General features: G+C 38.9%; 2 protein-coding genes and 1 pseudogene across 2 annotated transcripts in view; 1 reads left to right on the top strand and 2 right to left on the bottom strand.

Moving 5' to 3' along the window:
• LOC127430558 (rho-related BTB domain-containing protein 3-like) overlaps positions 1 to 4,186 on the bottom strand; it is a 30,414-nt gene extending 26,228 nt beyond the window's left edge. The window contains exons 1-3 of the mRNA XM_051680388.1: positions 3,783 to 4,186; positions 2,691 to 2,931; positions 1,290 to 1,482 (exon numbers count right to left, since the gene is read on the bottom strand). Coding sequence (XP_051536348.1) covers positions 1,290 to 1,482; positions 2,691 to 2,931; positions 3,783 to 3,784 — 436 coding nt within the window. The 5' untranslated portion in view covers positions 3,785 to 4,186. The remainder of the gene's footprint in view (positions 1 to 1,289; positions 1,483 to 2,690; positions 2,932 to 3,782) is intronic.
• Positions 4,187 to 11,116: 6,930 nt separating this feature from the next.
• LOC127430561 (Rieske domain-containing protein-like) lies at positions 11,117 to 11,802 on the bottom strand (annotated as a pseudogene).
• A 1,566-nt stretch (positions 11,803 to 13,368) lies between these two features.
• nudt2 (nudix (nucleoside diphosphate linked moiety X)-type motif 2) lies at positions 13,369 to 19,033 on the top strand. Its single transcript, XM_051681069.1, has 3 exons — positions 13,369 to 13,377; positions 18,315 to 18,417; positions 18,714 to 19,033. Exons 1-3 carry the CDS (start codon positions 13,369 to 13,371, stop codon positions 19,031 to 19,033), a joined length of 432 nt encoding a protein of 143 aa, XP_051537029.1.
• The last annotated feature ends 3,774 nt before the right edge of the window (positions 19,034 to 22,807 follow it).

The raw sequence follows: 22,807 nt of genomic DNA, 5'->3' as shown, positions 1-22,807 counted from the left end.
ATGAAAGAACATGCATGTAAACGCGCTTACTCCTGTTGTACCGCCTCTAGTGTTCATTTGATCAGGAAAGTGCAGCGAAGTACAATGAGCCACGTAAAAATCATTTTGCAAAAATGTAGGTATAATAACATGTTTCCATGAGACCAGGTTCATAAAATGAAAAATAAATAAATAAATAAAATCCTTTCATTGATGGAGGGTCTTGAGGCATATCTACAGAATGGAATATCATAGAGACTTGGGGGTGGGCTCTTTTGACATACCAATGCCCTGGCAACCACCCAACCTAGTATCATGGTGGTGAGTTTTGTAGAGGCAAGCACCACTTACGTTTTCAGAAAATTAAAAAATATTGCTTCAAAATAACATTTTCAGAAGCAAACGTAACAGAAGTCTTCCACCCTTGTAACCACCCACAACACCCTTGCATTGCAGTGGTGAATTTTGCCAGGCAAGCACCAATCTTGTTTTCTTAAGAAAATGTAAAAATCTAGTTTCAAATCTAGTTTTAGAAGCAGAACTCTAGTGAAACCTCAGGTATAATGCAAATCCATCAGTTTGCTACTTTCCACAATTATCCTTCAAGGATAAACGATGTAGCTGGATGGAATCACATCTTGATACATTATACATCTCAAAGGTCAGTGTGAGCAAAGTGCGGCTGCTTTTACAGCGAATGGAGTCGAATCCGTGGTCTAAGTGCTTTGAGTCTATAAATGTTTACCTATGAGCATATTCAACAAACGCTCACGGCACTACTGTGCAGAACATCAAAAGAGCACAAAATCACTTTTTTTTTTCTAGCTCTTTTAAGTCGGAAGCTCCTCAGGTGTTGTGTTGCTTTTTGAAGATCAGTAATGGTTAACCAGTATAATACCATATAACCATTTAACAGCTACGAGACGAGGTGTTCCAAGTTTTATCTATTTAAAATCTTTGGGTGAATCTTCCACTCTAAGCCGCTTTTGTGTGTGTGTGTGTGTGTGTGTGTGTGTGTGTGTGTGTATTGTAATGGTCATTAAATGGCATAATCCATTTAATCTTTAATACTTGATGGATTTCCATTTGTTTTGCTTTCAGTACTTATGCTGACATTCCATTCGCAAAACGATCAGCCAAATGTTTTACTTGTTTGGTTAAATTGTTTCCACTATGTCCATTATCTCTACTCTGCAAAAAGCAGTAGATGGCTATCATTTATTTTGCTTTAAAACTTTCTTAAACTTTCTTTAAACTAATACAGAAAACTAGCACAAATAAATACAAAATAAATCCGCAATGTATCTCACCATTTAGCCTTGCCCCCATGGCAACCAGAATCACAGGCAAGCCCCAGTGTCGAAGAAGAGGGCGAAGTCTAGGGGCATAACCATTTCGGACCTGCTGAAAGGCCAGTTTGTCGTTCACAGAGTACTTAATGACCACGATGTCGGCCTGCTCCAGAATGCTTCGCACACTCGCCCAGTCACTATCCAAAAGGTCCTGAGGGAGAAGAGAATATTAATAAAAACAAGACATGGGCAAAATAATGCAGAATGTTTAAGAGGTACAGTCGTGTCCACTAGTGAAAATGCTTCTTTTTTGCATTCTTTTCTAATTTGATCCTACAATTTTCACTACAAATGACCTTTTGTGCAATGGAGTTTACACGGTCAATGTCACAGATTTGCTTACAATTGATTAGTGACCTAAAAATCATAAAGAATTTAAAATATACATTTTTCATTTTATATCATAACTTTTCTTTGTTTTACATGTTTCAACATCCTTATACTTTTATTATTTCCAGGTTTAAATGTATAAATAAATAAAATTTCCCAGATTGTCAAAGTGGACTTTTCAGCTCCATTGTATCTTTGTAGCCCAGCATCTCTTCCACCAATCAGCTTATGGGTATCACTGCTTTAGCTAGCTAAATACCTCATGGTCTTCCAATCAGGCGGCAACAACTCACTTCCCAAAGCCTTCGGAAACCCATAACTCCTTTAAAGGGATAGTTCACCCAAAAATGAAAATTCTCTCATCATTTACTCACACTTATGCCATCCCAGATGTGTATGACTTTCTTTCATCTGCTGAGCACAAATGAAGATTTTTAGAAGAATTTCTCAGCTCTTTTGGTCCAAACAATGCAAGTGAATGGGTGCCAAAATTTTGAAGCTCCAAAAATCACATAAGTCAGCATAAATGTAAACCATACGACTCCAGTGGTTAAATCCATATCTTCAGAAGCGATATGGGTGTGGGTGAGAAAACGATCACTTTCACATTCTTCATCCTGTGTTTTTAGTGATTCACATTCTTGATGCATATCGCCCCCTACTGGGCAAGGAGAAGAATTTCAAGCAAAAAAGTACTAAAATATTGATCTGTTTCTCACCCACACTTATCATATCACTTCTTAAAATATGGATTAGAACACTGTAGTTGTATGGATTACTTTTATGATGCCTTTATGTGCTTTTTAGAGTGTCAGAATTTTGTCACCCATTCACTTGCATTGTATGGACCTACAGAGCTAAATTATTCTAAAAATCATAATTTGTGTTCTACAGTCGTACATATCTGTTATGGCATGAGGGTGAGTAAATGATGAGTGAATTTTCATTTTTGGGTGAACTAACCCTATATTCCTGCTTTTGTATCCCATTATCCCTCTCTCACACTCACTCATTCACTGCTATACTCACCCAACTAGGGCAATCTCGCACCATCACTCTAACATCCCCAAACACTCTTGACTGGTACTCCATAAAAGCAGGGTTCAGGGGATGCCTTGATGGTGTCACAGAGTTTGGGTCCAGTTCTCGAGCTCCATGGCCCAGGTAACTCCACAGCAAGCCACCTTGGATCTGCCCCGGGCTGGCTGTCTCCTCCCCAGGCCCTGCACCCCCCGGACATTCACTACCCAGGGCCACTATGTGGACAGACCTGCAAGACATTTATATAGATAAATTGTAGGCCCTTAAGGCACAAAGAGCAACTGTTTGTCTTTATATAATCTGTCACCCCCACAGAGTCATTCACTCTATCATTGTTAACTGTGTTTATCACAAAATAATTGCATCATGTTGTGTCATTTATGGCATGACAGAGGCAAAGCTGAATTTGACATTACAAAAATTATTATTATGTGCATTATACAGCATAATTAAATATGATCAAATATTATAATTAAATATAAAGTATATATACAAAATTATATTACATTTAATATAATTAATATATTTGCATACAATGCATATATATATATATATATATATATGTGTGTGTGTGTGTGTGTGTGTGTGTGTGTGTGTTCATGCAAAAGCCAATGCACTATGATAATTATAGTGCACATTTGTCATTTTCTGTCTATATATATTTGATACATCAAATAATTGATTTAGCCTATAAATATATTATTATTATTATATGTATGCATGCAAATGTATGCATTATGACAATATATAAATTATTATATAAATAATTTATATATATATATATATATATATATATATATATATATATATATATATATATATATACACACTGTATATATGTGTGTGTGTGTGTGTATAATAGATTATTTATAAATATATATATACAATAAAATATAGAACAAATTTGTATTATTATTATTTCATATGCAGGCTATTTATGCATGCAAATATAAATGCACAAGAAAAGCTATAGTGCATTGACATTTTCATCACTGTACTGTAGCATAACTGTCAGTTTTGCGCCATAGGGGCTTCAGTCAACGTCTGTCCTGGCAAAGCAAAAATCATATGCACACTTACATGATGACAACAGCCAACCACTGGATCAAGGCTCGGGGAGCACGTACTTCAGCGGCCGGCTTTCACATCAGTCTCCGACTGTGTTTTCCGCAATGAAGGTCGGGCACGGTATAATCCTTCAGCAGAATGAAAAAGCGAGTTTCGCCCTCTCGGGTACCCCGCTCATTCATTAAACAATCGCTTTAGTGAGCGCGTCAGGTGCGCAATGATCCGCTGGGTAGCGCGACTGTAAACACAGAGATCACGCCAGAAAAATCAAGAGGATCGACACTGCGCTACAGACGAAACAAGTTCACTCCACTAAAAAAACAGGCATCCGGCGCTTCCCGGGACGCATGGCACAATCCGAGCCCTGAAAGCAGACGTCACTTGAGCATGCCGTCAAATCTCATGGGTCAAAGAGATAAGAATTTAGAGGAAAGTGCAGAGATTGTGGAGAAAAACAAAAAAGGCGAGCCTGAGTTGGTGTCTCCTGACACAGCGCAAGGATGACTGGTTCCTTGTCTGCATAAACCAATGGCACTTTCAGTCATTAATCCGTGATATAAGCAAGGCTTTGGTTGTTATTCCACTGGCATAAAATGTAGTCACATTGCGAGCTATAGTCAGGCGCAATAGCAGCAAAACCAATTAGACACTGCATCTTAAGGCAAGATCCTATATGGACACTACTGCATGACGCGAATGGGAAGTGTGTGCAGACCCACACAACTGTATGATGTGCTTTCGAGGCACTTATCCCCTAATAAAAGCTTGCAATAGTAACTAAAGGCATTTATTTCCAAATATCCCCTAATAAACATGAATAAGACTCCCTGTGCAGCGTATTTGTCTGGCATGCTAATATGCGTATGTTTATGAGGACAAAATAGGGGTGAAATGCATATATGCAGTACAAAGGTGTATTTGAAACTGAGTCAAATGGTGTGGTCAGCTTTCTGTAATGGGCTTTTGAGGGATTTATCCCCTAATAAAACCTTGCAAATGCATTTATATCCTATTATTGCCTAATAAACAATTGTGTGTATTTATGCTTTGCCTTAATAATGAGATATCCTTTCAGAGTGCCATTGCAAGCTAAAATGCATACGCTTATGAGAAAAAATTGGGTGAAATGCAAATGCGTACAGTGTACCAAGGTGTATGATTTAGAATCTTAGAGACTAAGGCAATGTGGTTTTGGTGAAAATTATTGTTTGAAAACAGAATATGACCCTTTAACCTAATCTGTAAAGAATAAAATCTGTTTTTGTTGTTGTTTTTCCTCTCAGTTCCCCCCTCAGAGGATTTAATATTATTTTTTGGCTCAGCATGCCACTCATAAACCTTTCCAAGCTATATTGCTTCACCAAAACATGTCGTTTCTATTTTTAGGGAAGCGTAGAGTTTTAATTTGCCTTGTTGGCCACAACATGACATCACACAATCTCAGCACCCTTCAGATCACCCCTTGAGATCACCAAAATAGCATCATCTCTCCTGAGCTGCAGTGAATCAGAGATTCCGTCCTGCCATATATCTGTCAGTCATGCCGTCCTGATTTCCTGAACGGATTATTTTAATTCTTCCATAACAAGCTTTTTATCCAAACAGGTCTAATATAATCCTACATCCATCTGATCAACATCTGATGCAAGAAGGAGCTTTGAATCATCATACCTTATGCAGAAAGATTACAGAATACTGGGATATGGGTATCCTTTGTGTAATATAGAGGTGCTGTTATGTCATATTATTGATCCAGTGGTATTAACTTTAAAACTCCAGGATTGGTAACTTCATTATTTGATGACATCAAGCTTAGTCCTTTCCATTCAGCTAAAAAGGAAACAATTTAAGAGTTAAAAGACTTCACCCCCAAAAATGAGTATGTCATTATCTACTCCATCTATCTACCCTTTTGTCATTCCAAACCTGTGTGCTGTTATTTGTTCTATTGAACACAAAGGAGTCTCTTTTCCATTCAATGACAGTTAATAGTGACCATGTCTGTCAAGTTCCAAAAAGGGCAAAAAGGCACTATTAAAGTATCATAAAAGTGGTTCATTGAACTTGAGCACCATATTCCAAGTCTACTGACGCCATACAGTAGCTATAAATCAGGAACAGACCGAAATTTCGGTTGTTTTTCACAGAAAAACTTCCAGTCCGCTGCAGCTCTCAGATCTCATTCTCCATTCCGCATATTTGAACTGGCATCACATTTACTTAAAACACGCATGTGAACCTAGGGCAGTTTGCCGACTATGATGTCAAACCTGGCACTTTGAGGTGGCATTTTTTTAATCTAAACACAGGCACCTTCGGGGAAAGTGAAGATTTTCAGTGAATAACCATTTTAATTTCTGTTCAATTTGAATTTAAAACAATTTAAATGTCTGTTCCTCACACAAAGCTATCATATTAATTCTGAAGACTTGGATTACACTGCTTTTATGTTGTTTTATGGTGTTTTTTGTTCTTTTTGGAGCTTGACAGTCAGTAGCGGTTCTAGCTTGTATGGCGCCCTGGGCAAAACCCGCTTCAACACGCCCCCAAAGTTGTTAACCGGGGTGGGGGGGGGGGTCTGTGTGGGTGCCACGCACCCCCCCAAGATGCCCATGTTGCCCATGCCTAAATCTGCCACTGTTGACAGTTGTGGTCACTATGAGCTGCATAAACATTCTTAAAAACCTCTCCTTTTGTGTTCCACAGAAAAAATAACCGCATATTTTTTATATTATCATTAGTCAATATGCACAAGCTCTAAAATGAATAATATTACATGCATTTTTTTACATGCATGAGCTAAGCATTGCTGAGAGGTGGATGTGCTATTTTAAGGCTGGTGTTGGTTGGCGTACCATTAAGAACAGTTGTTCCAGAAGGGCAGGGTTAGGTTACTCTGGGTCATCTGCGATGCAAAGTCTTATTTCTTCTCGAGCTCTCAATCATGTGCCCCTCGTGTACATTCTTGGCCCAGAGATCACAACCACTCTACAGGGAAGTGTCTTCATATCATACTCAAAGTACACACATTATTCATCATTGCTAAAGAGAATAACAGTACGTGCAAAGCTAAGGAAGACATTACATTACGGTAACTGTACTGTAGAGCTTTGGGACATTGTGCTTGTCTCTATAGCTGTAGTAATGAAGAGAAGGCATGAATGAACTGCTTTCTAGTTTTCTCACTCAGTCTACATGCTACACCTTTTCCTTTCTCTTTTTCCTAGTGTAAGAGGTAACCATGCTGAGTTAAGTTAAACTTAACCCATTTTAGTCTATTAGAAATTCTTCACTCTTTTAAACAAATTCGTAATCAGTGATTCCAGATCATTTGTACGTTTTACTAAGTCAGCACAGTGCAGCATGAGCAAACTGAACAAACTGGTGAATGCTATGGCATCATCATCCATAATGAATCCTGCAGAGTTAAACATTTCACAATATTACTTCATATTCACAAAACTTTTTAAAAATATACAGTGCAACACAAGCACACAACAGCACAACAACTATATAACAACTATGAATAATTTTTTACATTTAAGAAGAAAATGTGAGTGGTGCTTGCCTAAACAAAAGTTGTTACCACGTTGCTAGCAAGGGGTATTGTGGGTGATACGGTTCCTTCTTTCAGTGAAATGCATGTTACATGCACAGCAATATGCTGTTAAAGTTACTAAAAATCATCTTATTGTAAAAATCTGACAATGCACATGTAACTGGTCTTGCTTGACTCGCTCAGAGTGGAATCTGAACTGGCATCAGCCGGCATGGGAGGTGGGTGCGCTAACGAATAGGCTAAAGGATACAGCCTCTAGCGTCAGTCGTTAGTGCGCCTCTTGATGCCAGGGGAGTGAGGTTTACACATACCACACAGCTATTACATACCAGCTGGCTCCCGTTACACTCACTCCTCTAAACCTCACTCCCATCTGGGTCACGGCACCACTGTAACCAGTCCTGCCCAACCTGCTTCGAGCGGGATTCGAACCGGTGTCAACTGGCATGGGAGGCGAGCACGCTAATGAGAAGGCTAAAGGCTACAGCCTCTAGCGTAAGTCGCTAGTGCACCTCTTGAGGCCAGGGGTGTGAGGTTTACACATACCGCACAGCTATCGCATACCAGCTGGCTCCCATTACACACGCAAGCCTTGTTTACATGAGATTTGAAATCATCTGATTATTCTCTGTTTTGACGTCAAAAAGTAAACAGGCATGCACACACTTTTTGGATCTTTGTATAAGTCAGTAAAAATGAAGGAAAAGGCTTGGACTACGGGGGGCACTATATCGCAGAAAAACAATATGCTTAAAATGTCCCCTTGTACATAAGTCAGGTATATGAGGTATCATTTGAAAGCTTAGAATCTGAACTTTTCAGAGAATACAATCACTTTTGCATTTATGTTACACAAAATAACAAAATAAGGCCTAAAAAAAAAAAAATAAATAAATAAAATAAACATTCATATCGCAAATTAGCGCCCCACTAGAGGTAGGAATATATAAAAGCCTTTCACCTAGCACTTAAATAGACAAGTCATATATCAAATGAAAGCTCTCATTCTCAGGAATGTGACTGCACAGTTTATTTCTTGCCATAATATGACAGTTCGAAAGATTTTCAAAAGAATCACAAAATGAAATATGATTTCTGTAAGACATCAAATGCAAACGTTTCTTTATGTCCCGATCATTGCTGCTGTAAGCTCCAATTAGCCAAAAACTTTATATCTGCTCTTACCTTAGGCAGTTTTCTAAAAAATTTGTTATTTTTACTTATCTGTGAGCTTGCTTGGCTGAATAATCCAATGTAATATCTTAGATGTCCAGAACAAAATATGCAATCCTGATGACAAATCATCAGAAAAATATATTTTCGACCTCTGATGGTAAAATATATGAGTTTCATAACAAAGTTTGGGAGGAGTATGTTCATTTAATCCGACCAATCACATTGCTAGAGTAAGCGTATATAAACAGCTGCTTACATCCATGCTGCGATGATTCCTCCAGCATCCCTCCATCACCCCAACTCCTCCCATCTATTCATAAATAACTCAACAAGTCTGGTGGGGGTTGGGTATTTGAGCTCAGGTCAAGTCTAGAGCTCTCCTCCAGCCACAGCGAGCCAAAAACTTTTACACCATCCTCATGGTAGGATTACATTAACTTGCGAACTACTGAATATATATTATCACAATGAGGAGGATGTCAGCTTTCTAATGACACCTAGATTGAGCTTCTTGTCAATCAGAGGCTAAGAAATTCAATGAAACAATGAGGGTGGTACATGAACTGAAAATTAGACTGAATGTCTATGGACAAGCGCATCTGTGAGGGCCAAAATGCCTTAGAGCTCCATCTACATTTCAGTCTACAGTATAAATTTTAATGGAATGTGATAAAGAGAAGAAAAAAAATCTAGTGCTTGCTGCCATCTAGTGGAATTAAATAAGACTTTTCGAAGTGAGATAGAGCGAACAGAACTAGACTTACATGCTTACAAATATATATATATATATATATATATATATATTTTTTTTTTTTTATTTTTTTTTTTTTACTTTTTGCTCATCATAAGAATGTAAACATATAATATAATTTATGAATCATTGGAGTCTTTTTTATTATTTGGGGGGTTTTCTGAAAATTTTTCATTTTCATTTCATGTCATTTTTTTTGCAGTTAGTTCACAGTATGTGTGAATGTTGAGCTTTTAAATTTAAGTGCGAAAAATTGCAGGCGGCAATCCAAAAATGCGGCAGAGTTTAAGGTATAAACAGTTTTCCTTTTTCTGGGTAATGTTATTAATGCCGTAGAAAAAAATCGATCGACACACTGAGATTTTTGCCAGCTAGCCCAATTTCACATTGCATGTTAAGGTGTTTACATGACCACAAACGTTGTCAACTCCTTAAGCATAATCGGTGTAAGATTGTACAACACACTCAATGTAAGTCTATGGGTTTTTTGGGGGGGGGGGGGGTTTGGCACAATTGTTTTCATTCACCAGGTGAATATCTAAGGTCGGATTGCTTAGAAAAGTAATATCACACCTCTCCTTATAGCTGCATGAATTGAGGCAGCCTATTCATTTATGTCCATTGTAAAAATGTTGCGGGACAAAGCTAGTAATATTAATTGCCACTAATCAAGCACCACTAATAATGAGTAGAAAGAAGTAAACATATTTCTACAGCCATAGTGCATGCAAAGTACTGTAAATGCTGCATACTGACCTCACTCCAGGGGTCAGTTGTTGTCAGCGGCGACTCAGTACAACTTTTTCCAAAAGGCAAGGAGGTCTGTTGGTGGTGTTCTGAAGAGCAAGGGGTCAATACGGTGCGATTCAATTTCTGTATGAAAGTGTGGAAATGTTTGAAATGCTTCACAAATCCATTGCCCTGAGGGTGTATTTTCTTGAATCACAGGGTTAGGATTGCCAGGCTGCTAGCTAGGGCCTTACTGAACACTTCAAAGGGCTAACTATGTAACTAAGGAACACAGTACCGTCAGAGCATGCTTTAAAATGCATAATTTCACCAGTCTTTAAAAAGTGATCCTAAGGGATTTTTAGCTGACGTGGGCAGAATGACTTCGTTCATTGTCTGGAGTAGTTCTCCACTGAGGTTGGTGTCAGAATGCCAGCTATGAGACAAATAGACAACATATACAGTATACTAACTGTGCTGTCTTTTATAATCATGCCAGCAATGGCCTTCATATAATTATGCGGCTATAAGGGATATCTTAGCATGCGGGAGCCAAACATGTGGAATTTACGATCAGAGCATTTAAGATGATGTATGTCAAGACGTATGTTCTGGCGTTTTGCCACTCACTTCTTTTTTATGCATCTCAGACCCTGTGTTGGAGTTGATGGCCTTTGTCTTTTATCATCTGGTGTATCATTGGTACACGTTAACATGAAATAATGATTAAATGTCAAGTTAATTATTTATTATAGTGCAAGAACCAAATTGGTGATTAATTAAAATGTATGGCAAACTATGTAAACATGTTTTTGGGGAAGTGATCGTGTTGGGTCTAATCCGGTTAAAAAGTAATCTAATTACTTTTAAAGTAAAAAAAAGTAGTGTTAAAAAGAATTATGAATTATAATCATATGTACGTCTGTTTGTGATTCTGTAACAGATGACAGGCATGTATAGACATAATATACAGTAGACATTATTTTGAATTCATTGTACAGAAAAACAAACTTTTCTATGAAATGTAATTCAGAAAGTAACTCAAAAGTAAAGTAATTTTAATGTGATTACTTTTCCTATGAACTAATCAGAAAAGTAACCTGATTATAATTTTAGAGACGTATTTATTAATCACACAAAAACATCTTCATCCACCTCTGTCACTTTGTGCACTCGCTGCTTTATGCCTTTGGAATACCACCGTGGGGTGGGGACTTTTTCTGCAGGGTTTTTGGCCCTGTATAACCCCTCACCTTCTGCCGGAGTGATCTTGTACTTGTGCTTTGGACATATAATGCAGAGCTTGTTGCTGATTTCCTGTGCATGAAAGAAACTTTAAACAGTGTCAGAGGTAACAGTGCATGTCAAGTGCTGTTATGGATCACTTAATGAGTCAGATGTGTAGCTTGAAAAACCTTTACCTCAATATCTCTATTCAACAAGGTACTACCAGCATCTTTTATTAAGTTTGTACATCTGTATTTGTTATTTATTTATGTTTTTCCTTGGCAATAAAAAAAATAAATAATAATAATTATAGCAGCACAAAACATTAGTGATTAATGTGCTACTTTGTTTCCCTCTAGTGGTTGAATTGATTCACTATGCAGAAATTTAGGGGACAGATGGAAAAACGATATGAATAAGCACAGATGTTTTTATGCTACTCACGGTAACATTGCAGGTTCATTACATAGAAAGTTATTTGATGATATATAATAAGTACGTCTCTTCCACCCAGTCACACTTGTTCTCTTGGCCTGAATGAGGTCCTGTTTCTTGCCAATATAATACATGTAGGACTTCTTTTCAGCCATAGATGTAATGGTTTTAACTGCCTTTTCTATGTAAACACAGAGTTTTAGGGACATTACTGTTTGTTTGAAAGCCAACCATATGTTGCTACACATATGTGTTTTCTCAGGCACTTATTGAGTCTTAATAGATGCACAACTTACATAATTTCAGTAGTACAGTACAGTGTCAGTGTGACAATAGCCATTGCATACTGTTCATGTATTGCACTTGCTATAGTTTACTCCACATTGTTTCTTCACCAAATAGCAATGTCAAATGTAAATAAAGTCAATCAATGAAACAACAGTGCAAACTTGAGTAATAAATAGCATGCAAATGTGTACATGCACTTGGGATACTGTAAATTCACCATTGTTGCACATAAAATCAACGTGATACAGTAGTGTAAAGATTGTATGTGTTTTTGTTCATGTCTTTTACTTTAAATTAGTTCCATGCCATGTTTGTTCCTGTTTCCTTGTCATGTGATCTTGTCATGTGTTTCCCATGTTCTCGTATCTTGTCCCCATTGGTTCATTGTTTCATTGGGTTGTTAGCAGTCTCGTTATTTTGTTTAGAGTCCTAAGTGTTCATTGGTTTTCATTGTCATGTGTTCTCCCTAGTCCAAATATTTAAACCTCATATTTGCCATTGTCCATTGCTGAGTATTGTTTGTGTAATGTTGGTTCAAATCAAATCAAAATCAAATCAAATCACTTTATTGTCACACAGCCATATACACAAGTGCAATGGTGTGTGAAATTCTTGGGTGCAGTTCCGATCAACATAGCAGTCGTGACAGTGATGAGACATGTACCAATTTACAATAACATCAAATTAACACAGCACAATTTAAACATCTGATATACACATAATTACACACAACAATATACAAATAATAACATACACTGTACAGTATACAATACGCACTATATAGATACACATTATTCAATAAAAATAAAAAATAAAAATATATAAAAAAGTATATATAGTAGTATATATAGAATGTACAGTATTGTACTGTATTGACATTCAGGCTGCCGGTTGATAGTCAGTTGTTAGGAGAGAATATAATATAATAATAATATAATTTATGACAGTCCGGTGTGAGATACAAGAGTAAGGGTAATAAAGTGCAATGCTGATGTATTTGATCGTGGGAGATCAAGAGTTCAAAAGTCCGATTGCTTGGGGGAAGAAGCTGTCATGGAGACGGCTGGTGCGGGTCCTGATGCTGCGATACCGCCTGCCTGATGGTAGCAGTGAGAACAGCCCATGGCTCGAGTGGCTGGAGTCTCCGAAGCTTGATCCTCCGAGCTTTTTTCACACACCGCCTTGTATATATTTCCTGGAGGGAGGGAAGCTCACCTCCAATGATGTGTCTGGCAGTTCGCACCACCCTTTGCAGGGCTTTGCGGTTGTGGGCAGTGCTGTTGCCGTACCAGGCAGTGATGCAGCCAGTCAGGATGCTCTCTACAGTGCAGGTGTAGAACCATGTGAGGATGTGGTGGTTCATTCCAAACTTCCTCAGCCGTCTCAGGAAGAAGAGGCGCTGATGAGCCTTCTTCACAACGACTTCAGTGTGGATGGACCATGTGAGTTCCTCAGTGGTGTGAACACCCAAGAACTTGAAGCTGCTGACTCTCTCCACTGGTGCTCCATTGATGGTGATGGGACTGTGTTCTCTGTCCTTTCTTCTTAAGTCCACCACAAGCTCCTTTGTCTTACTGACGTTGAGGGAGAGGTTGTGCTCCTGACACCAGTGTGTCAGAGTGTGCACGTCCTCTCTGTTGGCTGTTTCATCATTGTCAGTGATCAGACCTACCACCGTCGTGTCATCAGCAAACTTAATTATGGCATTGGAGCTATGTGTTGCCACACAGTCATGTGTGTACAGGGAATACAGTAGTGGGCTGAGAACACAGCCCTGTGGGGCTCCAGTGTTAAGGGTTAGTGATGAGGAGATGTTGCTGCCTATTCTAACCACCTGGCATCTGCTTGACTGGAAGTCCAGGATCCAGCTGCACAGCGAGCTGTTTAAGCCCAGAGCCCGGAGTTTCTCATCTAGCTTGGAGGGCACTATGGTGTTGAATGCTGAGCTGTAGTCTACAAACAGCATTCTCACATAAGTGTTCCTTTTTTCCAGGTGGGAGAGAGCAGTGTGTATTGTAGATGCAATGGCATCATCAGTGGAGTGGTTGTTGCGGTAAGCAAACTGCAGTGGGTCCAGTGAGGTAGGCAGCACAGAGCAGATGTAATCTCTGATTAGTCTCTCAAAGCATTTGCTGATGATAGGGGTCAGAGCAACAGGAAGCCAGTCATTTAAGCAAGTGATATTGGATTGCTTTGGTACAGGCACAATGGTGGACATTTTAAAGCATGTGGGGACTACAGACAAAGAGAGGGAAAGGTTGAAAATGTCCGTAAAAACACCAGCCAGTTGGTTCACGCATGCAGATGACGTGGCCCAGAATGCTGTCTGGACCCGTGGCTTTACGGATATTCACCAGTTGGAAGGATCGGGTTACATCCGCTACAGAGACGGAGAGTGAACTAACCTCTGTAGCTTCTGCCACTAGAGCTCTCTCCGCGAGGGCGGTGTTATTTTCCTCGAAACGAGCATAAAAAGTATTTAGCTCATCCGGGAGAGAGGCAGCGGTGTTCACGGCGGAGTTTTTATTCCCTTTGAAGTCTGTGATGATATTCATTCCCTGCCACATGCTTCTAGAGTCGGTGGTGTTGAACTGTCCTTCAATCTTGTCCCTGTACTGGTGTTTGGCTGCTCTGATGGTTTTGCGGAGGGCATAACTTGCTTGTTTATGCTCCTCCATGTTCCTAGAATTAAAAGTGGAGGTCCGTGCATTAAGTGTCGCATGAACATCTCTATTAATCCATGGTTTCTGGTTGGGGTAGATCTGTATTGTTTTGGTCGGTAAAACATCCTCTATGCACTTCCTGATGAAACACGTTACGCTATCAGCGTAGAGCTCGATGTCGTCATCGGAGGTGGACCGGAACATCTCCCAGTCTGCGTGATCAAAACAGTCTTGTAGCATAGAATCTGATTGGTCCGACCAGCACTGGATCTTTCTGAGGGCAGTTGCTTACGGTTTCACTTTCTGCCTGTAAGCGGGTAGAAGGAGAATGGAAGAGTGGTCTGATAGCCAAATGGTGGGTGGGGGTGGGATTTGTTGCCATCCCGGAAGGGAGAGTAGCAATTGTCCAAAACCCAGTCCCCTCGTGTGTTGAGACTGATGTGTTGGTAGTATTTCTGTGCTACTGACTTGAGGTTGGCTTTGTTGAAGTCCCCGGTCACAATGAATGCAGCCTCAGGGTGCGCGGTTTCCTGCTTGCTTATACTCCCATACAGTTCCTTGAGTGCCCGGTCTGTGTCGGCTTGTGGGGGGATGTACACATCTGTGATAATGACCGCTGTGAATTCCCTCGGTAACCAGAATGGTCAACACAGAAGCACGAGAAATTCCAGATCAGGAGAGCAGAAAGACTTGATAGAATGTACGTTCCTCTGATCACACCAGGATTTGCTGATCATAAAACATACACCACCATCTCTGCTTTTACCTGAGAGGTCTTTCACTCTACCCCGCTCGGTGCGTGGAGAACCCCGCGGGTTCTATGGCTGAGTCTGGAATCTCTGCAGACATCCAAGTTTCTGTAAGGCAGATAATGCAGCAGTCCCTCATCTCTACTTGGAAAGAGATCCACGTTCTCAGCTCGCAAAGCTTGTTGTCCAGAGACTGAACAGTTGCCAGTAGAATACTGGGTAGAGGGGGTCGATTTGCGCGATGTCTTAGTCTGATGAAAACGCCAGCTCTCCTTCCCCTTTTCCGGCTGCGTTTCCGCGGCCAGGCTGCCCAGACAAAGGGCTCCTCTGTCCTGTTTGTAAATAGCGGGTCAGCACTGAGATATTTAAAGTACGGTTTTTGTTGTGGCTGATCTGTGTATACTGTATATAGACATTTCTGAACAAATCATTTAAACAGTTTTATCTTTGAATGGCTTGTCCGCACTCCGGCAATTAATGTGAATGAACGTATCGTCTCGTTATTTCAGGCCCACCGGGTGGGTCATTTAGCCCTATCAGCCATGCAGATCTGCTACGCTTCCTCTCACAGTATCTCTGTTTAATACACAGAAACTAATGACACTACATTAACTGATAGAGTAATATATTGACATTTTTGAGATATATATAATATATATTATAATTATAAATTATAATTTCCCCTCTTGCATACATATTTCAATTATTTTTGCCCGTTATCTCTATAATAAAATATATTAATTTGTTTCTATTTTTTTATAAATTATATAACATCTAATATATAATTTTTTTTAATTTAAATAATAAGCATCAAGATCTTTTATTGAAATTGACATCGGGCGAGCCAATCAGACAGCGACTCACACTCTACGTACTGCTGAACATCATAGTTGCGCAACAGTTACACAGCCACACCATTAAAATAGAGGCTGTGTCTTGTTTGGAAGGCTGCGTCCACCGGAGGTCGCATTTGTTAGGCCGCATACGTCATCGAGGCTGTCTCGTTTCAGAAAAGCGAGTAGGACACTTCGAATGCAGCCTTCTTTCACGGGAATTCGGAGGATGCATGAGGTGTATCCTTCGTGGGCACTCACGACCCACTATTCTTTGCTTCAACAGAAATGTCTAAAAAAAAAATGACGCCAATTTGCCCGTAAATACGATGTTCAAACGCAAGGAATGTTAATTCCCAAGTTGAAGTACCTCAGTAGATGGGTGCAGAGTATATAATATGTATAATTATATTAATATATGAATTAAAATTAAGTATTAGACTAAAATTACACCTGTAAAATCTATTTTCTTTTCTCTCTAAATCATTATAACTCTCCTAAAATTTACCTCATACATTCTCTTCTAAAGGGACTTTGTTCCCTTCTCACTCAAAGCTCTTGTGCTTGTTAAAGAGTGGCGTGCTGTCATAGCAACCATGTTAGTTCTGTTTCTGTTTGTTCTACGAAGGCCGTCTCGTTAAAACGAGGCTTGTTTAAGGGGGTCATGAACTGTCTTTTTTTTTTTTTTTTTTTTTTTTACTGTTCTCTGAGGTCCACTTATAATGTTATCAAGATTTTTACATCAAAAAACATCATAATTTAGAATAGGCTATTTTCTGTCCTATTTTGACCCCCCTCATCGTAACACACCGTTTGAATAGGCGTGGCGGATTGTAGACTCGGAAGTAAACGCCCACTGGTATGATTGGCTGACAGTTTTGCATATTTAAAAATCCTACATCCTTCATAGATGGACGCTGCTGTGATTTAGGTTAAAAATGCATAAATACTCAGTACATATCAAACGATCTGTTGTAACAGACAAAGAAATAGTGACCACGTAATAAAAACTGTTACTCACACTTGTGTGGTGCGACATTACTGTCGGATCCAATATAGTCGACACAGCATCGTCTTTTAGTTTCAATCTTTCTGAAAATCCTGCGTCGAATTGTGCCTTGTTTGTAAACGAATCCGCGGTAAAATGAAGTGAACAAAGGACCAAGTTCTTACTGTCTGGAACTTCATTAAAAATAAAGTTCATCCACTCTTTCCTAGTGTTGGGATCAGAAGGAAGGCAATGCAAAGACTGTGTTTTTCCACAACTTGGCAATTCACACCGTCTTGTTGTTTTCGGAGACATCTTTATCGTTTGGTTTCTGCGCAGACCTGCGTTTGCCTCTCTCGTTATTTACCTATTACATGCGTGAATCGGTGGGCGGGGCTAAACAGGCAGTGATGTAGAAGCAGGAGTTGATCTTCTTCTGCGGAGGCGGTGTTTAGCCACACTATTACGTAATAAAGTGGCACATTCCACATCCTGTCGTTTTGGCAGATTGGCTTCAATATAAGCTGTTTTTAGACTAAAGAGAAAGTTTTGAGTTCTGAAACTTACAGGATGTTTTTATAGTACAATGACCTCTTATATGTCAAAAGATCAAGGGAATTTTGATATCTCAGTTCATGACCCCTTTAAAGGAGGATGCTCGGTATACTGCAGCCTTCAAAGGATGCGTGCAATCTAGCATGCAGCCTTCCAAACCAGACACAGCCAGAAAGTAAATAGCATATTACAGGCTCCTTTCAATGTGTAATGTTTTATAAGCAAGGTTATATTCCATCTGTTCTAAACAACAATGATCATTCTGTCCGCAACAGCTAGACCTAAATCTAATTTCGCTGGTAAATACAAGCCAAATCTCTCAATAAAAACAGACTTTGAATGGTATGTTAGCGTCCTGGCTATGCCAACTTAAGCATTTACTATAAGCATAAGCAAACCTTTCATTTGTAATTTCCTAAAACATTTCCAAGCCACAATTTGATTTTCAAAACATTTTATACAACATGTATAAATCAAGGGGTTTCCCAACAACAGGCTAAGTATCTACTAGATACCTGAGTGCTTATTGAAAAAAAATGTAAAACTGTAATAGACAATTTGCATGTTCTTTACTCGACTGTGTATTTCCAGGTGATAGCATTGCGGGCGTGTGGATTTCAACCTCCCCCAGATAATATAGAGATCCTACTGCTACAAACATCCTATGGGGAACACCACTGGACACCACCCAGAGGTGCACCTCACAACCTCACTATAACCTCCCATTGACAGTCTTCTCTCTGTGTTAGATTATTCTGAATCACAAGCTCTACCATCATTAGCTATAAGACCAGCAAATTCCATATGACCATCTGCAAATTCTTAGTAGGATTCAGGGGTGTTGGTCTCATTTTAACTAGGTGGGGACGACATCTATTGTAATATTGACTCATCGATTTATAGTTTTCCCAAAGTTAGGGGACGTGTCCCCCCGGGTCTATGCCTCTGGTATGGTTGTCTAATAACAGACCTCTCTTCCCTACTTGTTAGGTCATGTTGACCCTGGAGAGGATGACTTGACCACTGCTTTGAGAGAGACTCATGAGGAAGCAGGTTTGGGTAAAGATCACCTGCGCATGGTAGATGGCTTCCTGCAGAGGTTGCACTATCCGGTGAGGGGAAAGGACAAAGAGGTTCTCTACATGGTGGCTGAACTCTGTGACCTGAACACAAGGGTCATCCTCTCCGAAGAACACCAGGATTATCGCTGGGCCAAACTAAAGGAAGCCTGTGAACTGGCAAAATACCAGGATTTACAGGACACACTTACAGCAGCGCAGCGGTATATAGAGACAGACGGCAAACAGTAACATTTAGACAATTTCGGAACTGAATACTTGCATTCATCTTTATAAAATGGTTTAGGATACTGGATTTAAACTCCCCTCGTTTACTAAAGTAATCTCTGAGAATGGTTTAAAGGAATGTTCCGGGTCAAATGCTAGCTCAATCGACAGCGTTTGTGGTATAATGTTGATTAATACTTTATTTTCGACTCATCCCCCATTTATTAAAGAAAAAGAAAAGCTAACATTGCAGTTACAGTATGGTAGTTACAATGGAAGTGAATAGGGTCAGTTCATAAAAGTTAAAATACACACAATTTCTAAAGTATAGCCACAAGACATCAACATTATTTGTGTTAACATTAAATTAATTATATAAACGCTTACTAAGCTTTTTTGCTAAAAGTTACAGTATATCCAATATTACAAATTTGTTGTCATAATGATGTAATGCCTTTAAACCCTGTAATCTGGTAAATGCCGAAACAGCAGTAAATCCCAAATTTTTTCATGCTGAAATCATGTTAAAACTTATAATGCTTTCGTCTTGTGACAACAGTTTTGAAAAAGTATTTTAACATTTATAGAATGGCCCCCATTCACTTCCATTGTAAGTGCCTTACTGCAACTGTGATATATATATATATATATATATATATATACACACACACACACACACACACACACACACACATACAGTACTGTGCAAAAGTTTTAGGCACTTGTGAAAAATGTCTTCAAAAATAATGACATAAATAGTTTTCATTTATCAATTAACGTCATACAAAGTCCAGTAAATATAAAAAACGTGTGACCACCTTTGCCTTTAAAATGGCCCCAATTCTCCTAGGTACACTTGGACACAGTTTTTCTTGGTTGTTGGCAGATAGGAACCTCTTGGAGAATTCACCACAGTTCTTCTATATATTTAGTCTCAGTTGCTTCTGTCTCTTTATGTAATCTCAGATTGACATGATGTTCAGTTGGGGGCTTTGTGGGGGCCATGAAATCTGTTGGAGGGCTCCCTGTTCTTCTATTCTAATCTTTTCTATTTGCAAAAGTAATGTTTGGGAGTCTAACATTTATATTTCCTATTGACACACTAAAGCTTAAGATATAAATAACAATCTTAAGACAAATGCTTTTGTGAAACACCTTATGTGCCTAACACCTTTGCACAGTACTGTATATATACAGGTGCATCTCAATAAATTAGAATGTCGTGGAAAAGTTCATTTATTTCAGTAATTCAACTCAAATTGTGAAACTCGTGTATTAAATAAATTCAATACTCACAGACTGAAGTAGTTTAAGTCTTTGGTTCTTTTAATTGTGATGATTTTGGCTCACATTTAACAAAAACCCACCAATTCACTATCTCAAAAAATTAGAATATGGTGACATGCCAATCAGCTAATCAACTCAAAACACCTGCAAAGGTTTCCTGAGCCTTCAAAATGGTCTCTCAGTTTGGTTCACTAGGCTACACAATCATGGGGAAGACTGCTGATCTGACAGTTGTCCAGAAGACAATCATTGACACACTTCACAAGGAGGGTAAGCCACAAACATTCATTGCCAAAGAAGCTGGCTGTTCACAGAGTGCTATATCCAAGCATGTTAACAGAAAGTTGAGTGGAAGGAAAAAGTGTGGAAGAAAAAGATGCACAACCAACCGAGAGAACCGCAGCCTTATGATTGTCAAGCAAAATCGATTCAAGAATTTGGGTGAACTTCACAAGGAATGGACTGAGGCTGGGGTCAAGGCATCAAGAGCCACCACACACAGACATGTCAAGGGATTTGGCTACAGTTGTTGTATTCCTCTTGTTAAGCCACTCCTGAACCACAGACAACGTCAGAGGAGTCTTACCTGGGCTAAGGAGAAGAAGAACTGGACTGTTGCCCAGTGGTCCAAAGTCCTCTTTTCAGATGAGAGCAAGTTTTGTATTTCATTTGGAAACCAAGATCCTAGAGTCTGGAGGAAGGGTGGAGAAGCTCATAGCCCAAGTTGCTTGAAGTCCAGTGTTAAGTTTCCACAGTCTGTGATGATTTGGGGTGCAATGTCATCTGCTGGTGTTGGTCCATTGTGTTTTTTGAAAACCAGAGTCACTGCACCCGTTTACCAAGAAATTTTGGAGCACTTCATGCTTCCTTCTGCTGACCAGCTTTTTAAAGATGCTGATTTCATTTTCCAGCAGGATTTGGCACCTGCCCACACTGCCAAAAGCACCAAAAGTTGGTTAAATGACCATGGTGTTGGTGTGCTTGACTGGCCAGCAAACTCACCAGACCTGAACCCCATAGAGAATATATGAGGTATTGTCAAGAGGAAAATGAGAAACAAGAGACCAAAAAATGCAGATGAGCTGAAGGCCACTGTCAAAGAAACCTGGGCTTCCATACCACCTCGGCAGTGCCACAAACTGATCACCTCCATGCCACGCCAAATTGAGGCAGTAATTAAAGCAAAAGGAGCCTCTACCAAGTATTGAGTACATATACAGTAAATGAACATACTTTCCAGAAGGCCAACAATTCACTAAAAATGTTTTTTTTTATTGGTCTTATGATGTATTCTAATTTTTTGAGATAGTGAATTGGTGGGTTTTTGTTAAATGTGAGCCAAAATCATCACAATTAAAAGAACCAAAGACTTAAACTACTTCAGTCTGTGTGCACTGAATTTATTTAATACACGAGTTTCACAATTTGAGCTGAATTACTGAAATAAATGAACTTTTCCACGACATTCTAATTTATTGAGATGCACCTGTGTGTATATATATATTAGGGACAAATCTAAATTATTTATTTTGTTGTAATCAAAATTGTGCAGCAAATGCTGTCAATGGAACTTAACTCGTATTGAACCCAGAACATTAAGCAAGTAGGAATTAATATGTTGTGTGAAATTTTACAGAGGTAATAAAGTTTAAAATGTGGCCATTTTGTAAAGAGAGATCTGACATTTGTCATTTTTATCTCACTTGCCTTGTCCTTATAGCTCCCAGGCCTTTAGTAGATTTAAGTGTCAAAATAGCTTGTGAAGGGGAGTTGAACTCATTATCTAATGTAACTGCTGCTTTTGTTTTAACATTGTAATCCACAATGGTTTCTCCACAAAATGTGCAGTTTTTCAATACTGTAATTTCATAGACTAGAAATTAAGAGGGTGTATTTGGAAAGATCTAAACTCCAAACTCAAATATAAAATCATTGAATGTCCATGGTCTTTTGTCTATGTCAATTATTTTGTTACCAATCCTGCATGATGGCAAATAAATTACAATGTGCTCATTAACTGAAAGGACTTCTACATACAGTATGTAGTCTAATGGTTTAATTGCTAAGGCGCATTTAACTCCTGTACATACACACAAACAAAAATGAATTGTATTGTGACTACACAAACACTTCTTAAATTGATCATATTGGACATTTTCTCCCCCAAAATCAAATACTTACGTTTAGGATAGAAATAGGTACACATCAGATTAATTCTTACTGATTTAACTTTCTTAAGCAAATTTTCATAATGATATACCCTTTTATCAAAATTAAGAGAAAAGAAATGCATTGAACTTAAGAGCAAATAATGAGTCAATTTGTTTTAGACCAGGACCACAAATCCTGGCAAAGAATAGCAATTGTTTCCATGTGAAAACTAAATAGACGAAACATTAAAAACACACTCATGACACACAAAAGGTAAAATCCTTCAAGACCAATCCACTGTCGAAAACGTCACGACACTTTTTGCAGGGGTGTTTGAAATGAACTTGGTTGTTTTGCTGT

This window comes from Myxocyprinus asiaticus, chromosome 40 (genome assembly GCF_019703515.2).
Source record: "Myxocyprinus asiaticus isolate MX2 ecotype Aquarium Trade chromosome 40, UBuf_Myxa_2, whole genome shotgun sequence".
Taxonomy (NCBI): domain Eukaryota; kingdom Metazoa; phylum Chordata; class Actinopteri; order Cypriniformes; family Catostomidae; genus Myxocyprinus; species Myxocyprinus asiaticus.
The sequence above is the reverse complement of the archived record's forward strand: the minus strand, read 5'-3'. Positions and strand labels throughout refer to the sequence as shown.